The sequence below is a fragment of the Syngnathus typhle genome, linkage group LG21 (assembly GCF_033458585.1).
Source record: "Syngnathus typhle isolate RoL2023-S1 ecotype Sweden linkage group LG21, RoL_Styp_1.0, whole genome shotgun sequence".
NCBI lineage: Eukaryota > Metazoa > Chordata > Actinopteri > Syngnathiformes > Syngnathidae > Syngnathus > Syngnathus typhle.
The window spans coordinates 9,155,770-9,175,790 of NC_083758.1; the positions used below are offsets into that span (position 1 = coordinate 9,155,770).

At 52.7% G+C, this 20,021-nt stretch overlaps 6 protein-coding genes across 8 annotated transcripts; 5 read left to right on the forward strand and 1 right to left on the reverse strand.

Annotated features, from left to right (window-relative positions):
• The first annotated feature begins 19 nt into the window (after positions 1–19).
• On the forward strand, positions 20–1,983 carry LOC133145360 (ADP-ribosylation factor 4). Its single transcript, XM_061268802.1, has 6 exons — positions 20–222; positions 387–467; positions 702–811; positions 1,288–1,359; positions 1,439–1,564; positions 1,653–1,983. Exons 1-6 carry the CDS (start codon positions 156–158, stop codon positions 1,737–1,739), a joined length of 543 nt encoding a protein of 180 aa, XP_061124786.1. The 5' UTR covers positions 20–155; the 3' UTR covers positions 1,740–1,983.
• Positions 1,984–1,992: 9 nt separating this feature from the next.
• lamtor4 (late endosomal/lysosomal adaptor, MAPK and MTOR activator 4) lies at positions 1,993–3,880 on the reverse strand. 2 transcript variants are annotated; one of them, XM_061268804.1, is made up of 4 exons: positions 3,428–3,880; positions 3,243–3,326; positions 2,237–2,349; positions 1,993–2,172 (listed from the first exon to the last, which is right to left on the reverse strand). In XM_061268804.1, the coding sequence occupies exons 1-4, from the start codon at positions 3,428–3,430 to the stop codon at positions 2,001–2,003; spliced, it is 372 nt and encodes a 123-aa protein (XP_061124788.1). In that variant the 5' UTR covers positions 3,431–3,880; the 3' UTR covers positions 1,993–2,000. The 2 variants fall into 2 exon arrangements, with proteins under 2 accessions (XP_061124788.1, XP_061124789.1); XM_061268805.1 differs by having other exon boundaries at positions 2,001–2,172; positions 2,232–2,349; positions 3,428–3,853.
• Positions 3,881–4,247: 367 nt separating this feature from the next.
• Positions 4,248–6,203, forward strand: atp6v1f (ATPase H+ transporting V1 subunit F). The gene is made up of 2 exons (XM_061268328.1): positions 4,248–4,579; positions 5,881–6,203. Exons 1-2 carry the CDS (start codon positions 4,422–4,424, stop codon positions 6,080–6,082), a joined length of 360 nt encoding a protein of 119 aa, XP_061124312.1. The 5' UTR covers positions 4,248–4,421; the 3' UTR covers positions 6,083–6,203.
• A 140-nt stretch (positions 6,204–6,343) lies between these two features.
• Positions 6,344–8,312, forward strand: zgc:193726 (uncharacterized protein LOC561161 homolog). Its single transcript, XM_061268327.1, has 4 exons — positions 6,344–7,112; positions 7,183–7,224; positions 7,653–7,787; positions 7,872–8,312. Exons 1-4 carry the CDS (start codon positions 7,042–7,044, stop codon positions 7,996–7,998), a joined length of 375 nt encoding a protein of 124 aa, XP_061124311.1. The 5' UTR covers positions 6,344–7,041; the 3' UTR covers positions 7,999–8,312.
• A 128-nt stretch (positions 8,313–8,440) lies between these two features.
• Positions 8,441–11,232, forward strand: irf5 (interferon regulatory factor 5). 2 transcript variants are annotated; one of them, XM_061268325.1, is made up of 8 exons: positions 8,441–8,948; positions 9,140–9,314; positions 9,482–9,507; positions 9,572–9,599; positions 9,659–9,853; positions 9,935–10,324; positions 10,412–10,533; positions 10,876–11,232. In XM_061268325.1, the coding sequence occupies exons 1-8, from the start codon at positions 8,733–8,735 to the stop codon at positions 11,044–11,046; spliced, it is 1,323 nt and encodes a 440-aa protein (XP_061124309.1). In that variant the 5' UTR covers positions 8,441–8,732; the 3' UTR covers positions 11,047–11,232. The 2 variants fall into 2 exon arrangements, with proteins under 2 accessions (XP_061124309.1, XP_061124310.1); XM_061268326.1 differs by having other exon boundaries at positions 9,941–10,324.
• A 227-nt stretch (positions 11,233–11,459) lies between these two features.
• tnpo3 (transportin 3) lies at positions 11,460–18,338 on the forward strand. Its single transcript, XM_061268324.1, has 23 exons — positions 11,460–11,719; positions 12,754–12,954; positions 13,116–13,189; positions 13,279–13,435; positions 13,605–13,748; positions 13,825–14,000; positions 14,094–14,232; positions 14,323–14,469; positions 14,546–14,653; positions 14,719–14,810; positions 14,890–15,029; positions 15,106–15,297; positions 15,380–15,471; positions 15,567–15,643; positions 15,710–15,770; positions 15,843–15,983; positions 16,066–16,182; positions 16,255–16,349; positions 16,646–16,802; positions 16,869–17,036; positions 17,123–17,235; positions 17,311–17,377; positions 17,888–18,338. The coding sequence occupies exons 1-22, from the start codon at positions 11,600–11,602 to the stop codon at positions 17,369–17,371; spliced, it is 2,772 nt and encodes a 923-aa protein (XP_061124308.1). The 5' UTR covers positions 11,460–11,599; the 3' UTR covers positions 17,372–17,377; positions 17,888–18,338.
• The last annotated feature ends 1,683 nt before the right edge of the window (positions 18,339–20,021 follow it).

The window sequence follows — 20,021 nt, forward strand, 5'->3', positions numbered from 1 at the left end:
CGTGACGTCATTTGTTCCGCGTTGGCCTGGACGTGGCAAGGAGGAAGAGGAGGTCTAAGCTTCCACCGAGTTTCGGGCCCACGGTTGGACCATTCGCCGAAGCCCAACATCTCATCCCGGACGAGGACAAGTCTCCTTGCGACGCTCGTGTCAAAATGGGGCTGACGATCTCCACGGTGTTTGCCAGGCTCTTCGGCAAGAAGCAGATGAGAATCCTGATGGGTGAGTGCCGCTAAGCTAAGACAAGCTCAACTGAGCTAACGCGCTAGCCGGCGGGCGAGCTGTTAGGCTTTCCGAACCGGTGCCGCTTGTGCGCATCAAACTGACTTTCTGACTCGTGTGCGCGCGCGCGCGCGCGTGTGTGTGTGTGTGTGTGTGTGAGACAGTGGGCTTGGACGCAGCTGGAAAAACGACCATTTTGTACAAACTCAAGCTAGGAGAGATCGTCACCACCATTCCGACCATCGGTAAGCAGGCGCGCCTGACGTTGTCAAGCTGGTCGAGCGCTCCGGCTTCCTTCCACGTTAAAGCAAAATGGCCCATAGCTCTGACAGATTGTCAGATTGCTTGCTTTGCTTGTCCTACCTCACACTTGGAGTCTGCAGGAAGTAACGCCCACCTGCCGTCCCTATGAGATCAGGTGCAACTGCAAATGGAGAAAGGCCGCAACTCGGTTATGTCCAGCTTTTCCCCTGTTTCAGGTTTCAACGTGGAGACGGTGGAGTACAAGAACATCTGCTTCACCGTTTGGGATGTTGGCGGACAGGACAAGATTCGACCTCTCTGGAGACACTACTTCCAGAACACTCAGGTTGCGCATGCATGCGCACACAACACACACACACACACACACACAGAGTTAACCTCCATTGCCCATGCGTGCAGATGTCATTTCCCAGGAGGACCGCAAAAGTCCTGGCAGTGTTGTAAAATGGTCGTATTGTCACGAAGAGGCTTTTTGGTGTATGGGGAATCCAAGTCGATACCAAAAACCACATTGTCAAGGACCTGCTGAGCATGTGTGATGTCATTTTCAGTTGACACCAAGTGTCTTTTTACAAGTAATTGGACATGAAAACATCTCAAATTCATTGGCCATCAAGTATCCCTTTCAGAATATCGCTCTGCTGCGCTTCTGACATGATCGGAACTAATCTCTTAACGCATCTCGGACACAGCCAATCGTCTTCTCGGCCAATCGCACCAGACAAAAGCTAGTCGGCCGTTTGACGTCTGCGGTGGAGAAGGGACCGTAAACTCTTGGAATTTGCTGCCTTACACTCGCAGGGTCTGATCTTCGTGGTGGACAGCAACGACCGAGAGCGAGTGGCCGAGTCGGCCGATGAACTCTCAAAGATGGTGAGTGAGCAGAACGCGCGTGCGGGGCGACGTAGTGTGCCCAGCCTTGTAAGCCGTGTCGCGTTGCTTGCGTTGGCAGATCCAGGAGGACGACTTGAAGGATGCTGTCCTGCTGGTGTTTGCCAACAAGCAGGATCTTCCCAATGCCATGGCCGCCAGCGAACTCACCGATAAACTGGGCCTGAACGACTTGCGCAGCCGCACCGTACGTATGGAGGTTGGCCTTGTGAGTTTTGATTTGAAAGGCCTTCTCTAAAGACACCCCCCCCCCCCTCTCTCTCTCTCTCTTCAAGTGGTACGTTCAGGCCACCTGCGCCACTCAGGGGACGGGCCTTTACGAGGGTCTCGACTGGTTGTCCAATGAGCTCGCCAAGCACTAAACAAGGTGTTGGATTTCGCAGGACTGTTTTTTTTTTTTTTATTATTATTATTATAATGGCGTCAGCGGGAAACGACTTGTCAGACTTCCGTTCTTCTCTTCTTGCGTTCCTCGTGCTTTCCTCCGCATGTTTTTACTGAGTCATGTGACAGAATGGTCGAAGAGGGCCGAGACTCGTAGCAATGGCGCCACGATCCCTGCGGCCCCGTCATTGATGTGAAATGCAATAAAGGCGGTTTTCTTTGCATGAGGAGTCATGTGATCAAATACTACATTTTATTGATGGACAAACAAGCAAAAATGATTGGAACACGACATGGCGTTGACTTGGTGATGCTACACGCTGATGGGGTCCTGCTGGTTGTGCTGCCGTTTGACCACAAAAACCTTCTGACCCGAAACGGTCACGGTGAAAACAAAATCCTCCAAGATCACTGAAGAGACGACGAGATGTTAGCCACACTAAAAGCCAGCCAACCACCATGCGCACTACCTGACATGCGTTTGAAGGGCACATCGGCGGATCCCGCCAACCGGAAGCGACTGGCCGTGCGAACCATCTGCATGATCACTCCAGCTGTGTGCTCATCATTTTCCAGCTCGCCTGAAGACTGACACACACAGACACAAAGTCAATCGAAAAGCCCTGCAATGCCGTCCTTTTCTCTCATTGAGCAAATAGACAACAGTGGGGCTGCCAGAACGTCAAAGTCAAAGTCTGCTTTATTGTCAATCTCTTCACATGTCAAGAGACACAAAGAAACCGAAATGACGTTTTCTCTATCCCACGGTGACGAGACATAGTACACGATAGACACACAAGTAAACGACACAATATAGAAACAAGAAGGCACAAACAATAAACAATAAGAGTGATGAATAAATAATAAACAGATAACACAATAAATAAGAGGAGAAAACGGAGCCAGTGTGCATACAGCAGACAGTAAGCATAGTGCAAAGGTACAGGACGCTACGCAGAAAGGGGAAGCGAGTTCAGGATCCTAACAGCCTGGAGTATGAAGCTGTTGGTGAGTCTGATGGTGCGGGAGCGCAGCCTCCTATACCTCTTCCCAGAGGGCAGTATATTAAAGTCCCAATGATTGTCACACACACATCCCCATTCCCATGTGATTTTAATCCATCCCCTGGGGGAGAGGGGAGCAGTGAGCAGCAGCGGTGCCGCGCTCGGCCAGCCGGGGCTTAAACCCCCACAAGCTTCCAGTCTCAGGGCGGACACTCTACCACTAGACCACTGAGCTGGAAAGCTTGTTCATTTAAACTTTCTTTCATAGTGGAGCGATTGGTCGTACTTTGTCAGCATTAAGCCACGTTACGTCTGTTGACATTGATCAAACATTTTAGTGTCCCCAGTCAGTCACGTGTCCACTTGCGAAAGTTTGCTATCTTGCACGTTGACTTCTCTGCTACTTGTCAATCTCCCGACACAACTCAAATGACAAAAAGGGAAGCATTTTATTGAACGTGTCTGTCGGTCACTCACGGCCAGAACGCCGTCCTCGCTGATGACCAGATAGCCGAGCTGGTCCGGAATCCGCTCCAAACCCGCAGTTAGCGCTGCGGTCGTCTGCAACGACCCAGTGGACATGAAACGAGGCACGGCGACCCACTTGGCCGTTCGAGTGTGACATGAAACGCACAAGAATGACTTTCGGCTGGCAAACTCACCATCCTTGCTTCCGTGTCCTATTTACAAATCCACTACGACGTGGGCCCTGTCCAAACCCTCGCGATTCCCTTGCATGCGTGCCTCAATCGCACGCTTCCGTTCGGGCTGCGAGTGCGTAGTGTGTCCAAATTCACCCAAGTCCTTTCCCGCCGTTGTTACACACTCGATCGATGCGCCCTCAGCGGAAGTGTACTAGCCGCACTTCATTGCGGACTGAAGCAAAACACTGGCGAGGCTCGGTAAAATCCCCGTTCCTGTTTAAAAATGATTTCAAGCAGCAAAACTGCCCCATAAAAAAGGGCCGGTCGGCGCCATGCAAGTCGGTGACGTGACAAGCACTATCCAAAGAGCTGCAGTTTCCGCACACTTGTATGCTCAAACACTTCTCCAAAGTGCGCACTTTACCGGATAGAGTGCGAGTATTTGGTGGTGACACGTTTGGGTTTGTTCACATGACCGCGAGTGTCAATGGCGGTGTACCTAATGGAGTGTCCGAATGACGTCACGGATCCAACCCCCAATCCGAAAGTGGGGGTGAGGGCGGGTGTGGCACGTTTCACTTTCCGTGAAGCTTTGACCATGATTTTTCCCTAATGAAGTGGCCTGTGATTAGGTACAAATGAAAATGGCCGTGTATGCACTGATTCTAAAGATTCAGTTCACGTAAAAAAACAACTGGAATGCACATCACTATACCGCACGTCTACCATGTGTGTCTCTGCTCGTGCAGGCAATCCACGACAGGGGGCGCTGATTAGCTGACGTCACATGATCTGCGACGGATGTGCAGGTCAGCTGACCGTCACATGATCTGCGACGGATGTGACGGTCAGCTGACCGTCACATGACCTGTGACGGATGTGCTGGTCAGCCGACCGTCACGTAATCTCCAGCCGATAGCGATTCATTTTGCGAACCGCTTGTTTGTCGCCTTTGCCATCTTCGTTTTGCGAACCGCTTGTTTGTCGCCTTTGCCATCTTCGTTTTTGCGCGATGGCCGGCCGCGGGAAGCTGATCGCCGTGATCGGCGACGAAGACACTTGCACCGGATTTCTCCTCGGTGGCATCGGCGAACTCAACAAGAACCGAAAACCGAATTTCTTGGTGGTGGAGAAAGACACGAGCATCACGGAGATCGAGGAGACCTTCAAGTAAGCGCTGCTGCATTTTGTCATTTGATCGACGATGACGTGACGTACTTTTGGCGTCGTCGGCATGAAACTGAAGTAGAATAATGCGATTGGTTTTGGTCTGAAGCGGCCAAACATTAATTTGCACGCACGCACGCCCGTGGAATGAGAAGCGTGTTGCCTTTTTTTGGATACTTTCAGTCACATTGAACGTCGTTCGTGTATCCCCCCGAAATACTGTCAGGTAGAAGTTGTCCGTGACTAAAATGTCAATGACATTGCGACCAAAATAATAATAATAATAATAATAATAATAATAATAAACTTTATTTGTATAGCACATTTCATACAAGAAATGCAGCGCAAAGCGCTTTACAACAATGAAAGAACACCATGAATACATAAAAACAAAACATTAATGTACGCATACACAACAACAAGTGAGTTTAAAATAGGAGCCCCCTTTAATAAAATAAAGAATATATCTTTAAGGAAAGGTAAAAAATCAAATAAAGATAAAATTAGGCTTAAAATGAAATTTACAAAACGTAATTAGTTAAATGCTCGGGTAAAGCAATGAGTTTTAAGTTTTGTTTTGAAAATATCTAGCGACCTGGCCTCCCTGATACCTATTGGCAGTGTCTTCCATAGTTTGGGGGCGTAATTAACAAAGGCTGCATCACCGATCTGCTTTCTGCTGTTGCTGGGAGCCTCCAATAAACCAGCGGCAGATGATCGCAGGGTTCTTGGAGGTATATAGCTAACAAGAGAGTTTCCAATGTAGCTTGTTGTCTTTCTTCATCAGAGGCCCAAACCGTCTACTTAGACACAGCTATTGATGGATGCACGTACTTGAACATCCAAGGCGAAACACTTTTTAGTTATTTTTATTTTTTTATCGTAACCTATCTTCGATTAAAAAAACAAACAAACGAAAAAACGTTCAAACACAAAATATTATTAAGACCAAATTTTGGGAAGCACTATAATGATGCAAGTAGCAAAAGGAAAAAAAAAAAAAAAAGCAAACATCAGTAGTGATATTTTTGACGATGATGCTAGCAATCCCGCAATTGTTGAGTGTAAAAATGGAAATTGAGACTGGGTTTCCTAATTCGAGTCAACATGTAAACATTTGACGGCGGCTCTGCTCCAGCAGTACGTCAATGTCATTTTGCAGCAAGAGGTGGCTTGTTACTCAAATTTCTGCTTGTTTTGTCGTCATTGTTTATTCTGTGACTCAACGGCCCTCCCTGCCTACCCCATTGGCTCCTTGTATAGTGACAAAGTACATGTACATTTGTCTTTCCGTGGTGCGTCAGGGGCTTCCTGGCTCGCAACGACATCGGCATCATCCTCATCAACCAGTTCATCGCCGAAATGATTCGCCACGCCATCGACGCCCACATGCAGTCCATCCCGGCCGTGCTGGAGATCCCGTCCAAGGAGCATCCCTACGACGCTTCCAAAGACTCCATCCTTCGGAGGGCCAAGGGCATGTTCTCGGCCGACGACTTCCGATAAAAAATAACCGTCCCTGCGACGCTCCCATATTTGGTCCTTTTGGTCCCCGGAGCTAAAGTGTGCTCGTTTCGTCATGTGTTGCGTTCTAAATGACCACGATAAAGTCTGATCAAAATGGTGACTTTGGTCTCACTTGTGGATATTCGCCTTCATTTTGTTCGCAGGGTATGAATAGACGGCAGTCGGACCCCGCTTACCTTAGGAGACGTAGCAATGCGTCGTTGCTATTGAAACGCAAAAGGTCTCTCTCCCCCGGCATACCGTGAGCGGGGCGAGCCTCATCATGGCCGGTGAAAGTCCAACAAGCGCGTCGGGTCCTCCTTCCCCTCGTCTCGTCCTCAGCTCACAGGCCCGGAAGCGGGAGAGCCTCATCATGGCCCGTGAAAGTCCAACAAGCGCGTCGGGTCCTCCTTCCCCTCGTCTCGTCCTCAGCTCACAGGCCCGGAAGCGGGAGAGCCTCATCATGGCCCGTGAAAGTCCAACAAGCGCGTCGGGTCCTCCTTCCCCTCGTCTCGTCCTCAGCTCACAGGCCCGGAAGCGGGAGAGCCTCATCATGGCCCGTGAAAGTCCAACAAGCGCGTCGGGTCCTCCTTCCCCTCGTCTCGTCCTCAGCTCACAGGCCCGGACCTATTGTTTCCGGACATTTCCGGCCTGGCCGCCTCCATCGTCCGTCCGCACGATATTATCCTGACTCGCGCCGTGGCTTCGGTGTACAGCCTCGAACGGAAGCGGCTCGCTAAAGTTTTTGCTTTTGTTTAGTTTGAGCCGACGTCGGGAAGAAAACGAGCGAGATATCCATGTCGCTCCCGAGAACAAATATTGACTCTGTGACCTTTGGCCCGGCGGCAGTCCTACGATAAGCTCAGAACACGTGATGGCGCCAGCTCAGGCGCTGGTGTATAAAAGACCGAGGGTCGTCGGCTCCGTTCCACGCAGACTCGCGCCCCGCTGCCGGAGCTATGAAGTGGCCACTGGTGTTGGCAACCGCCATGACGTGCCTTTCGGCTCAGCCGCCTCGACGCTTGACCAGGTGACGCCGGACGTTAGGAATGAGAGCTGCTCGCTCAAAGCGGGCTGACTGGCCTTTTTCTTCTTCACAGAGATGCCGAGACTCAACGGCTGCCAAAGCAAAACGAAACGCGGTCAGTTCACATTCCGCCATCTTCGACGTGGCTCACTTTTCTGTCTCGTTTCCTCCATCGTCTTGCGAGAATGTCAACCAGACACTTGCGGGGTCAATGGAAATCACACTCGTGAAACGTGCAGACAACCCAATCCCAAAGGCCGGCTCACTCGTAAACCTTGAGCAAATGTTTTATTTATTTTTTATTATTCGACCCCCGACGCACGACCCGTGCGGCCCTCGCAGCCTCGTCACTTTAACTCTGCCAAAACGTTATGCAACCAGCGATTTTGCCCCCCCAACCCTCGGTGAAGGCCTTTGCACTCGGGCCTCACTGGATGCACAGTATTCACAGAAAATAGTTGCCTCGATTCAGCCGATTACGACCCGGTGGCTGTGGCTTCGGAGCTATCGGCACCATCGGCTCGCTTGCTTCTTTCTCCTCAGCAACTCGTCAAGCTTGATGAGCGTCACGTCAAACGTGACCTCCGATGACACGTCGAAGCTGACGTCGCGGGACACATCCGCGACTCCGTGGCTCATCTTGGACTCGACGTCAAACGAAAGTGGGCGCCTTTACGAGTGAGTCGAAAGAAATGTTGCACATTTGCCCTTTTGGTTCCCGTTTGTGGCCGTCTTAGAAAGTCACCTATTGACTGGCACCAGGCGGATGGCTTCCATGGGCTGTATGCTGCCCACCTGCTCCGTCACAGATCTCGGGTCCAAGCTTCAAGTCGGGGACGAAACGGCGGGCGGCTCCACGCTCGACCCGGAAGGGTTTGGGAAGAAATGACGCCGGGCGACCTGCCCCCTCCCCCCATCTTTGAGTCGTGTGTTTTGCTTGCACAGTTGGCTCAGTGATGTTTTGTGCATTGGAAACTGTTTGCTGCATGGCCATTGATTGATTGATTGATTGATTGATTGATTGATTGATTGATTGATTGATTGATTGATTGATTGAAGCGTTCCGTGCCAAGTTGATTTGATCCTCAAGTCACCTCCACCAAAGTGTGCGTGCTTTGTGGAGAAATGGACGCATCGCTAAGAGCTGGTTACTAAATGTGAAATAGTAGAACATTGAAATAAACACAAAACAAGGCAGAAAGATCCTGGTTGACATTTTTAACACTTGCAAACATCTGAAGACCTCTTCAAGCAAGTCATGCCCACGGAGGGGGGGGGCGGAAGGCTCAGCCAATCGGAGAGCTGCCACAGGACAAGGAAGGGCTCCAGAGAGGGGGAAAGTTGTTGACAGCGAGAGCGGCAGCAGCAGCGGCGGCAGGACTTTGGGAAAGCGCGGCTCAAGTAGCATCTCGGCACCAGGACGAGGACAGGTGAGCTCAGACACCTTTTCCGGTCCATCAGCTCAGCCTGATGCTGAAGCGCAATGGCTTCTAAAAGTATCGTAGCACATTCTGCGCTTAGGGTGTCACTTCCTGCAGTAAAGGGGGGAGGGAGATGATATGATGTGACTATTCAGCGCAGTAAAAGCCAAACGAGCCTCTTCAGGATCAGCATGAGCAGCTGATGACCGACGCCCGCCCGCCTTCCCTCCCTTGCGAGATCATGAGCGCGCAGGGCCGGAGAGTGCGCTTGAAGCCTTGGCTCGTGGCTCAGGTGGACAGCGGCCGTTTCCCTGGCCTCCATTGGGTCGACTGGGAGCGCCGACTCTTCCAGATCCCCTGGAAGCACGCCGCGCGCAGCCTGCCGACGACGCATCAAGAGGAAAGCTCCATCTTCAAGGTCTGACTGACTCCGGCTGGCACCCTGTCGTTTGTGCTCTCTTTGTCATGCGTCTGAGTTGAAAGGAAGCTCGACGGCATGAAAGGACAAGTTTCACTTCTCTTTCTTTGAGCGTCAACTTCCTGTTGGACTGAAACCGCCGAGGCCATGCCACAATGTGATGTGAGACGACTTCCTCTTCACCCGTCCAGGCGTGGGCGCTGGAAACGGGCAAATTTCAGGAAGGTGTGGACGAGCCCGATCCGGCCAAGTGGAAGGCAAACCTGCGCTGCGCGCTCAACAAGAGTAAAGAGTTTCGGCTCCACTTTGACGGCACCAAAGAGACGCCCCTGCAGGCCTGCAAAATCTACCAGCTTGTAGACTCAGGTCAAGTCTTGCTTTGCTCCAGGCTTCCTTTTTCCATGTCATTTTTGCTTGCTCTAGGGAGGCGTCCTTTCTTTTTCAACCTTCTTTTTGCCTGCTCAAGGCTTCCTTTTTCAACCTTCTTTTTGCATACTTAAGGCGTCCTTTTTCAACCTTGCCTTTGCTTTCAGATGCTGCCGCCGCCGCCAACGACGAGGTAACGGCACGTCGTGAATGAAATTCATGTTCTTCACCTCCCTAACGTGGAAATTGCCTTTCAGATGCCAAACGTGACAGAGCTGACCATCGGTACGTCAAGTCGGCCATGAGCGCCCTTTCGGTTGTCGGATGTTTCGGGATCTTTTCAGACCCCGGGATCTGCGGCCCCGCCTCTTCCGTGTCCGTCCTGCCGCCGCACGGTGATGCCAACCGCTTCCGGGTATCCGCCACCTCCGAACTCCCTCGGCAGGACTTCCAAATATTTGATGAGGTCGACCGCCCGGAGGCGAGCAACGAGGTCCGGCCTCAAGTGGACTCTGCAAACCTGCTCGCCAGCATCCCATGTGAGCGACTAACGATGCCCGTGACGTTTACGCCGCGAAGCCGACGCAGCAGTGTCCTCATTTGTTTTTGCGCTGCCGCAGCAACAGATCTGGATCTGAAGTTTCAGTACCGCGGCCGCTCCGTGGGTTCGCTGACTGTCAGTAACCCCCAGGGCTGCCGGCTTTTCTACGGCCAGCTGGGGCCCGACCCGCGGCAAGTGGACCTGTTTGGACCCGTCGACCTGCAACAGGTTTCCTTCCCGGGGACTTCGGAGATCCTGAGCCAGAAACAGCGCCAATTCACAGAGGCCCTGCTGAGCGTGATGGATCGCGGACTCATCCTAGAAGTCTGGGAGCAAGACATCTACGCTGTCCGCCTCTGCCAATGTAAGGTGTACTGGTCTGGACCGGGAGCACCCCATCAGGGTGGGCCCAATCAGTTGGAGAGGGAGAGAAGGGTCAAAGTGTTCAGCCTCAACGACTTCCTCCAAGGTGACAAACGGAAGTTTTGAACTAGTGATTGCTGCGCCGCTTCTTCGCCGAAGAGGAGCGGATAAAAATACAAATGATTGTGTCCAGGACTGATCTTGTACCAGAAGGGCGAGGCTGGGAATTCCCCCCCTTACGAGATCTGTTTCTGCTTCGGGGAGGACTGGCCCGATGACCAGAAACCAAAAGAGAAGAAACTCATTGTGGTTCAGGTCAGTGAGAGACTGTCTGGATCTGCTGGGATCGCTTGCATTATTCTTCTGTTTGTTCTAGGTTGTATCCAATGGCAGGGCCAATGCTCCGCAATCAGTCACGCTGAAGAAAAGCTAAGCCAAGCTAAACTAAGATAAGATACGCTAAGCTAAATTAAGATGAGCTAAACCAAGCTAAACTATGCTAAGATAAGTTAGCCCAGTCATCCATTTTCATTAGTAGACTTTTTCGTTTTTAGCCACAAAGAGGTATCATTTCATGACTGAGACTCAGAACCAGGTGGAGTTTAGTTGAGTCCCATATTGTATTTTTCACATGCATTTGTTTTGCCTCCTATTCAGGTGGTTCCGGTAGTGGCTCGAATTCTAACAGAGATGTTCTCAGGTGAGCACAGCTGGTCCATTGATAGCATCCGCCTGCAGATCTCCAACCCGGATGTAAAGGACCAGACAGTGGAGCAGTTCAAAGAGCTCCAGAGACTCCTGCAGAGTCAAAATCTCCAAGGACCCTGAACTGCCGCTATCCCCCGACAAGCGCCACTCACAGCCCCCGCGCCTGATTCAAACTAGGAGATCCATCCGTACCACGCATTCTTTGCAAGATAGTGCATTTGGATTTGTGTGTGTATTTGTGCATAAGGTCGATGTTCATTTCAAGATCTGATTCTGCAGCTCAATACACTCTTTGGCTTTTATTGACATGATTGTCTTGCCTCATTTGGACTTAGAGCCTGCAGGAATATGTAAGTATACATATGTATACATATGTATGCATGTAAGTATATACATGTATACATATCCATGTGTGTATATATGTATTTATATATATGTATACGTATGTAAATACGTATGTATGTATGATCGTATCCTATGTGTGTACAGAAATGTTTCCGGTGCGACCGAGCAGAGCGGAACGAATGTTGCGGTTGGAGTTTGAGCCCGGACGATCAGTTGAGTTACACGCGGGAAACCCGTGTGAGATGGCGCTCGGCACGCACACCATCTAGAATTTGTCAACAAGCGCGTCGTTTGTCGCCTTTTGTGCTCGCCGCTTCGGACCCGAGCAATGGAGGGGGGTAAACCGAGTCTTTCGCTCGTCTACCAGGCGGTCCAGGCCCTGCATCACGACCCGGACCCTGCCGGGAAGGAACGAGCTTCTATGTGGCTCGGCGAGCTCCAGAGATCGGTAAGAAAAGGGGACATTTCGCCCATCGAGGCTGGCGGGCGGGCGGGCGTGCTTGGGCGCTGTGGCTCAAGGCGGCGGGTGTTCACCAGTCTCTCAAAGCCTTTTTATGTTCACCTCGACAATCTGGAATCGCTGCGGACGGAAAAAGTGCGCAATTTGCGGAAGCCCGTTAGCATCTTTGCTAGATACTCATTGACTGACGCATGAATCACAACACAAGCTAGTAGCCGGACTATTCCCAATTGCTCGCTCGCTCGCTCTTAAGGACGATCAAGTTGACCGACCTTTTTTTTCCCTCTCAAGTGATATCCACCACTTGCATTGTGTCTTTTGTGCCGTGTTTGTATGTGAGCTGTTTAGCATGGCGGATGTAACCGCTGTGCTGACGTCACTTCGTTAGTGTGCGGGCAAGTTGAAGCTCCTCCTTGGTGGCCTTTCGGCGTTCGAGGAGAGCAGAAGTCGGCTAACGCCGCACCATTGCTCGCTTGTTCGCAAACGATGACTTGAGAGCCGCAGTGAGCCGGTGGTTGACGTTTAGCCAGCCGGCTAGTGCGCTCAACTCTCGAGCAGGGGACGCTCCTTTCCTTCTTCGGGCGGTCGACACACCTTCCTCAAGGCGCACTTGATTTCGGAGCAGCCTAACCTTTCTCAAGTGGTAGCATGGCACATTAGCGCACACATCCCAAAGCTCATCTGTTTCCTTTCAAATTCTTTGCCATTGTTATCTTGGTCCCTTTTTAGCACGAAACAAAACCACGATTGGATATCAACCTCCGCAATGGTTGTTGTCAGCTTTCAAGCAGGACCTGACACAACTTCATTCATTGCCACTTGCTGCTTTCAGGACGGTTGGCTCAGGTGTCTTCTTCACACGGTTTGGTCGTTTGACGGTTTGGTCGTTTGACGGTTTGGTCGTTTGACGGTTTGGTCGTTTGACGGTTTGGTCGTTTGACGGTTTGGTCGTTTGACGGTTTGGTCGTTTGACGGTTTGGTCGTTTGACGGTTTGGTCTTGCGCCGCCGCCTTTCTTTGCAGATGTACGCCTGGGAGATCTCAGACCAGCTGCTGCAGCTCAAGCAGGACGTGGAGTCGTGCTACTTTGCCGCTCAGACCATGAAGATGAAGATCCAGACTTCCTTCTACGAGCTTCCTCCCGATTCGCACGGTGCTCTGCGAGACTCGCTGCTCTCTCACATCCAGAACCTCAAAGACCTGTCGCCTATCATCGTAACGCAGGTAGCGCACGCGGCGCGCTTTCGTCCTTCGCTCGGCCGGCCAGGAGACGGCCCGTCTCCGTCCCGTTGTTTTCGGACTCGCTCAGCCGAGTTGCCAACGGAAAAGGTTGGAACTTGCAGCGATGCGCATAAGCGTCCCTTCCTTTCCCCCCCCAATTCTAGCTGGCATTGGCCATCGCAGACCTTGCTCTTCAGATGGCGTCGTGGAAAGGATGCGTGCACACGCTCATCGAAAAGTGAGAATTCACGCAGTTTCTACTTTGCAGTTTGAATTGTGGGACCCAAGTGCGGGCGCGGTCCGACTTGAGCCGTTTGCCTCTGCCAGGTACAACGGAGACATCAGCTCCATGCCCTTCCTCATGGAGATTCTGACCGTGCTGCCCGAAGAAGTCCACAGCCGCTCGCTTCGCATCGGAGCCAATCGGAGGACAGACATCATCGAGGACTTGGCATATTACTCGTCCACGGTGGTCACGCTCCTGGTTAGGGCGCACTCGCCGTCCGGTCCGAGAGCGAGCTACTTGAACGGCGCAATCTCATCTTAACGCGGCAGACACTCCAATAACGCTTGCCCACGCGCAATGGGGAGGGTTTTGTTTTTTAGGGGTTGGGCTCTTCTTTTTTTCACGACGACATATTTCCTCCGCCTAGGGGTCGTGTGTGGAGAAGACGGGCAGCGATGAGAAGATGCTGATCAAGGTCTTTCGCTGTCTGGGGAGCTGGTTCAACCTGGGAGTGCTGGATAGTAACTTCATGGCCAGCAACCAGCTGCTCATGATCCTCTTCCAAGTTCTGGTGAGGCAGGCGCCTGCCCGACGGCGGCCAGCTTAGCGCACGTGGCGGGCTGACGCGGCTGACCTGTTGTTGACAGCAGAGGGACGAGACCTCCAGCAACCTGCACGAGGCGGCCGCAGACTGCGTGTGCTCCTCCCTCTACGCCATTGAAAACGTCGACACAAACATGAGCTTGGCGCTGCAGCTCTTCCAGGGCGTCCTGACGCTGGAGACGGCCTATCACATGGCCGTGGCCCGCGAGGACCTCGACAAGTGAGGCGGCCAACCGGCCGGCATCTTGCCGCTCTTTGCGGGGCGCTAACAGCCCCCCCCCCCCTTTCCTCCTCCCTTTATTATGGCCGGCAGAGTCCTGAATTATTGCAGAATCTTCACTGAGCTGTGTGAAACCTTTTTGGAGACGACGGTCAGGAGTCCGGGTAGAGGAATGGGAGACTTGAGGACGCTGGAGCTGCTGTTGATCTGCGCCGGGCACCCGCAGTACGAGGTGGGCGAGCGTTCCGCGAATGGAAACGGACAAAGAACCAAACAAACAAAGAATCAATCAAACAAACAAGGTGCCCGCTGTGTTCTGCAGGTGGTGGAAATCTCCTTTAACTTTTGGTACCGGCTGGGTGAAAATCTCTACAAGATCAACGACGTGGCCCTGAATGGCGTTTTCCGACCCTACATTCAGAGACTACTGCACTGTTTGGCCCGACATTGTCAGCTGGACCCAGACCACGTAAGTGTCCTCGCTAACGGTCGGCGAGAGCCGGCCCTCGCTGAGCAACCGACCGCTGCACGTTTACCGGGCGCAGGAAGGAATTCCGGAGGAGACGGACGATTTTGGGGAGTTCCGGATGAGAGTGTCTGACCTGGTTAAAGACGTGATATTTCTGGTGGGCTCTATGGAGTGTTTCTCTCAGGTGAGGCAGCTCGGTAGGGCGTCGCCGGCCCTTGTCGGAGCCTGATGATTTCTTTGTGTTGTCAGTTGTATTCCACCCTCAAAGATGGGAACCCGCCTTGGGTGGTGACCGAAGCGGTTCTCTTCATAATGGCCGCCATTGCCAAAAGCGTCGACCCGTGAGCCGCGCCGCGTTTCCAACGGGTTCCCGAGGCAGAAGGCCAACGTGCTGACGTCTCCGTGTCCTAACTCTTTTAGTGAGAACAACCCGACCCTGTTGGAGGTGTTGCAGCAGGTGGTTTTGCTGCCAGAGGCCGTTCACATGGCGGTGCGCTACACCAGCATCGAGCTGGTCGGCGAGATGAGCGAGGTGGTGGACAGGAACCCCCGATTCCTCGGTCAGGACCCGCGCCGCCCGCTTTCCCCGGCGGCCTTACTTCTGGCCGCCGTAACGCAAAGCTTGTGTTCCGTCAGACCCCGTGCTCAACTACCTGATGAAAGGCCTGCGAGAGAAAGCTCTGGCCTCGGCCGCGGCCAAGGCCATCCACAACATCTGCTCCGTATGCAGGGACCACATGGCGCAGCACTTCCAAGGACTTCTGGACATCGCTCGCTCGTTGGACTCCTTTGCCCTGTCCACGGAAGCCGCCGTGGGACTCCTCAAGGGTACCGGGGGGGGGGGGGGGGGGGGGGGTTCACTTTGTAGTGGCAGCTACGTCCTTACGAGCTCCATTGTTTGACCCGGCAGGTACGGCGATGGTCCTGGGTCGTCTGCCTCTGGACAAGATCGCCGAGTGCTTAGGCGACTTGTGCGCCGTTCAGGTGGCGGCCCTTAAAAAGGTGTGTCCCTACCTACCTCCCTCCCTCCCTCTTTTTGGCCCGGTCTTCCCGAGTCCGAAGCGTAAAAAGGCGCTCGCTTTTGCCCTCCCCGGCAGCTTTTGGCCGAGGAATCGAGCAACGGTCGATCGGCCGATCCCACCGTCTGCCTCGACAGACTGGCCGTCATTTTCAGGTGAGACCCGGCCGAGCTTCCGCGTCTCAGCGCAGTCGGAGAACGTTGCCTGCTTGCCTGTCTCAGACACACCAACCCCATCGTGGAGAACGGGCAGACGCACCCGTGTCAGAAGGTCATCCAGGAGGTAACATTGGCTGGCTGACGGCAGCAAAGGCGTCTTCTGTGAGCTCGGGCTTAAGGCTCTCTCCGCTTCCAGATCTGGCCCGTGCTGTCGGAGACGCTCAACGCTCACCAGGCCGACAACCGAATTGTGGAGCGATGCTGCCGCTGCCTCCGCTTTGCCGTACGCTGTGTGGGAAAAGGTTCCGCCTCCTTGCTGCAGCCGCTGGTGACTCAGGTCAAAGGAGTCGCTGTCGGAGAAGTGCCTTTAGGCCGCCCGCCCGCCCGCTGGCTCACAATGTTGTCGTCGGTGTGCTCAGATGGTGAGCGTCTACCGCGTCTACCCGCACTCGTGCTTCTTGTACCTGGGCAGCATCCTGGTGGACGAGTACGGAATGGAGGAGGGCTGTCGCCAGGGTCTGCTGGACATGTTGCAGGTCAGGCGCGTGTGGCGCCGCATGGCTGCTGCCCTGCTCCTGGCCGGTGTTAACGCCCTCCTGTTCTGTCAGGCTTTGTGCATGCCCACCTTTCAGCTGTTGGAGCAGGCCAACGGCCTTCTCAACCATCCCGACACCGTCGACGACCTCTTCAGACTGGCGACCAGGTGCGTTGCTTGGCCTCCCTCGGCGTGACGTCGACTTCTTTGCAGGGAAGTCCCCCAGCCGCAGCGCTGCGCACTTCACCGCAGCGCACCTTTTGTTTTTTTCTTCCTCCCAGTCTTTTGCTTGGAAAGGAAATCAACTGTTTGCAAATGTAATGTAAGGTGTATGTAATACAATCCCTAGTAAAACTAGCAGCGCTCCCACTCTGTAAGCTCCAACGTTTGCAAAAGCGACGCAAGGGCAGACACCTTTTTGCCAGCCATTTGTTAGCTCTGACGTGTTTGCCATGTGTCATCAGGTTTGTGCAGCGTAGTCCCATCACGCTGCTTAGCAGCAGCATTATTGTGCACATCATCCAGTGCGCCATCGCCGCCACCTCGCTGGACCACCGGGACGCCAACTGCAGCGTCATGAAGTTTGTGCGAGACCTCATCCACACCGGCGTGGCCAATGACGTAAGCCAAACGACGCATCCGTTTTGCCAGCCGACGCAAATGTGGCGCCTCTTTTCTGTCCCAAAGCACACGGACGACTTTGACTTGAGGAAGCGGCTGATCGGTCAGGCCATGGAGCAGCACGGCCAGCAACTGATCACGCAACTCATGCATTCGTGTTGCTTCTGTCTGCCGCCGTACACCCTGCCCGACATCGCCGAGGTCTTGTGGGAGGTCATGGTGTTCGACCGGCCGGTGAGTAGCCGTCGCTGAGTGGACAGCTGACGTCGCTGAGTGGACAGCTGACGCCTCACTCACTCACTCGCCCGCCCTCTTTGCAGACCTTCTGCCGCTGGTTAGAGAGCGCTCTGAAAGGCTTGCCCAAGGAGACGTCAGGAGGAGCGGTCACGGTGACCCACAAACAGCTGACCGATTTCCACAAACAAGTCACCAGGTGAACATCGACGACAAAGTGTGAGAAACGGACGGGGCTTAGGTAATAGAGCTGAATTTGCTTCTCCTTTTGCAGTGCTGATGAATGTAAACAAGTTTGTTGGGCCATCAGAGAGTTCACGAGACTATTCCGGTAAACGCATGTAAGCACATCTGCGCACGCACACACACACACACACACACACACACACACACACACACACACACACACACACTCACACACGCGCGCGCGCACACACACGCACACAGGGCGCTGCGTTTGCGACAGCACATAACCAAGCGACTTGGCTCAGGGTTAGCCACACCCTCCTTTTACATTTAGCGGCCTCATTCAAACTCTGCGCCAAGACATTCGCTCTCTCGGGGCCTAAGCGGCCAATCGGCGGCGATCGAGGGATAACAACGGTCGTCGGAACGCAACGCTGGACTGGGACGACCAAGGGGGTCTGTCTATGTGATCGACAAATATTTTAAAAATGGAGTCGGACTCTCGTTGAACTTTAAATTGCCCGAGCCCTCTCACCGGTAATCCCTCCCTCCGCCTGCTCTCACTTTTGATTTGCCAACCTGTAAGCGAATGGCTTTGAAAAAGGACGGTGAGTACAAAATGGATCCGTCGCGTGCGATCCCCGCTAATTGTGACTGTATTTCAGGTCAAGTCTTTTTCGCTGGTTCAGAGGCGGCAGCAAGAGCTGCGGCGGCTAACGGAGGTCTGGAGGGCGGAGGCGGGATGTGTGCGGCCGGAAGGCGGACGGGCGCATCCCAGGGACTTAGTGAACTGACGCACCTCCAGCGGGTGGTGGGAGGGGCAGGCCGAAGAGGCGGAGTCCACCGAGTGAACAGATGGGCGAGCGAGGCAAGAGACTGTGCCCGTCAACTGTTTTTACCAGAAACTTTGTTTTGGGGGACTTTGGTCAGGCTTGAAATTGAAATCCATCCCACCCGGCGCCCACCGGAGAACTCCACGTACGTCACCACTTTTGACCGCTTGAAAGTTTGCTTTCTTTTAATGCAAAGAGTGACAGAGTGAACTCTGGAAAATGCCAGACGGACCCATGCAATCGCCTTGCTGTCGACAATAAACGAGTGAAACCACAAATGTTACGTCGAGCGTCTCAGCAAAGTCTGTCCTTGCGATGCCAGTCTGCTTTTCCTTCAGTTGACGCGCTCACACAGGTTGTCTTCCGACTGGTGAAGGACGGCGACGGCCGACTTCTGCGTGCTCGTGGTGCGTCACGTCAGCCTTCATCTGTGCCGAAGCACTCGTCCAAGTGGACGTGACGCTGTGACCAGAGTGGAAACCTCAGCTCTGCGTATAGGTCAAGCGGCGGGCCAGAGTGTCAAGCGGCGGGCGAGAGTTCTGGCTCTAGGTTTGGAATGTTGGCCCACTTCAGGCTGCTTTGAATGACTCTCTTTCAAACGTTTTCAAAGTGCAGTAGAGTAGGGCACATGTTTTATAATCTTGTCAATTAAGATTGACGTCATTGGGCGGAACTTCCGCCGAAATTCCAATCCGTGGGCAGATTTAACTTGTTTAATAGGAGGGGGAAGAAGACTTATTTAATTTATGTAAATCTATTTTGAGTGTGCGCCATTATTTCAACGTATAACAACTGTAATCCTAGTTCCTGAATTGAAGGAACGACATTGGGAGACAGCAAGTCACGTGACGCTGTTACGAGTTTTGATTGGTTCTGCACCTTTGCAAGGACCATTGCGTTTCGCAACCAAACATTGATTTTCATAAAATGATGTCCAAAAAAAACAGCCCCCAACAATCAGAAATGTGTTAATATAAAATCTATGTAGGTCGTATTAAACTATCACATCCTCCCTACAACCAGATCAATCATTTCACGAACGAAAGCCTCTAGCGAGTTTCGGCCCGCCGCCTATTAAGAAGGTGTCTTTATTAATAATCTTTACCAATGATGTTTCGTAGCTTGTCATGCTTATCGTTTGGTTGAAGCAGAATTTTAATACGACATTTAAAGTCCAGTAGTTCGTTTATCTTTGAAACATTGAAAATGTAGCACTGGTCAGCATTTTCTGGTTGCAGGGAATTCTGGGTACTCGCATTGCATGCTGGGCTATGTAGTTTGTTCTTTTATTTTTCATTTTTTATTGGTGTTGGCATAATTTAACTGGAGCCTTGGCCTGCCAGACCTGGCAAACGCTGCGTGTGGCGGGCTTCATCTAGTGTTGAAACTGAGAAGTGCAACAGAGTTGAGCTCAAGCTTCTTGTGCGGGCCATATTCAATTATGTTTTCAGAATTTGCTGCGGGCCAATAAAAACTGGACCGCGGGCCGCAGTTGGGACACCCCTGCCTTAATAGGATGACAATAAAAATAGTATTAAGGTATACACACACGACAAGGGAGAAAAGAAAATGTGCCGAGATGGGCGTCGAACCCGCAACATCAAGTTTACGAGGTGGACGAGCTAACCAGTGCGCCATTATGTCAACGTATAACAACTGTAAGTCTAGCAAAGAAATCAGCGCTTGCTATATGACGTCTGCTACGTCATGGTCACGTGACGCGGACGTGACCTCGATGGGCGGAGCTTCCGCCAAAATTCAAATCCGAGGGCGCGCCTCGCGACAGGACGTAGGACGTAGCAACGCGACACAGCGACGACTAACAAGAGAAATATTTTTATTTTCTGCTTGCAACTGGACCGTCTAGAGCGTACACGGTAAATACAACTCATTGTTTTTAAAAAGAAGTACTTATGTAGCCCTGAAACGCGAGTGCTGGGGGGGGGGGGGGGGGGGGGGGACGGGG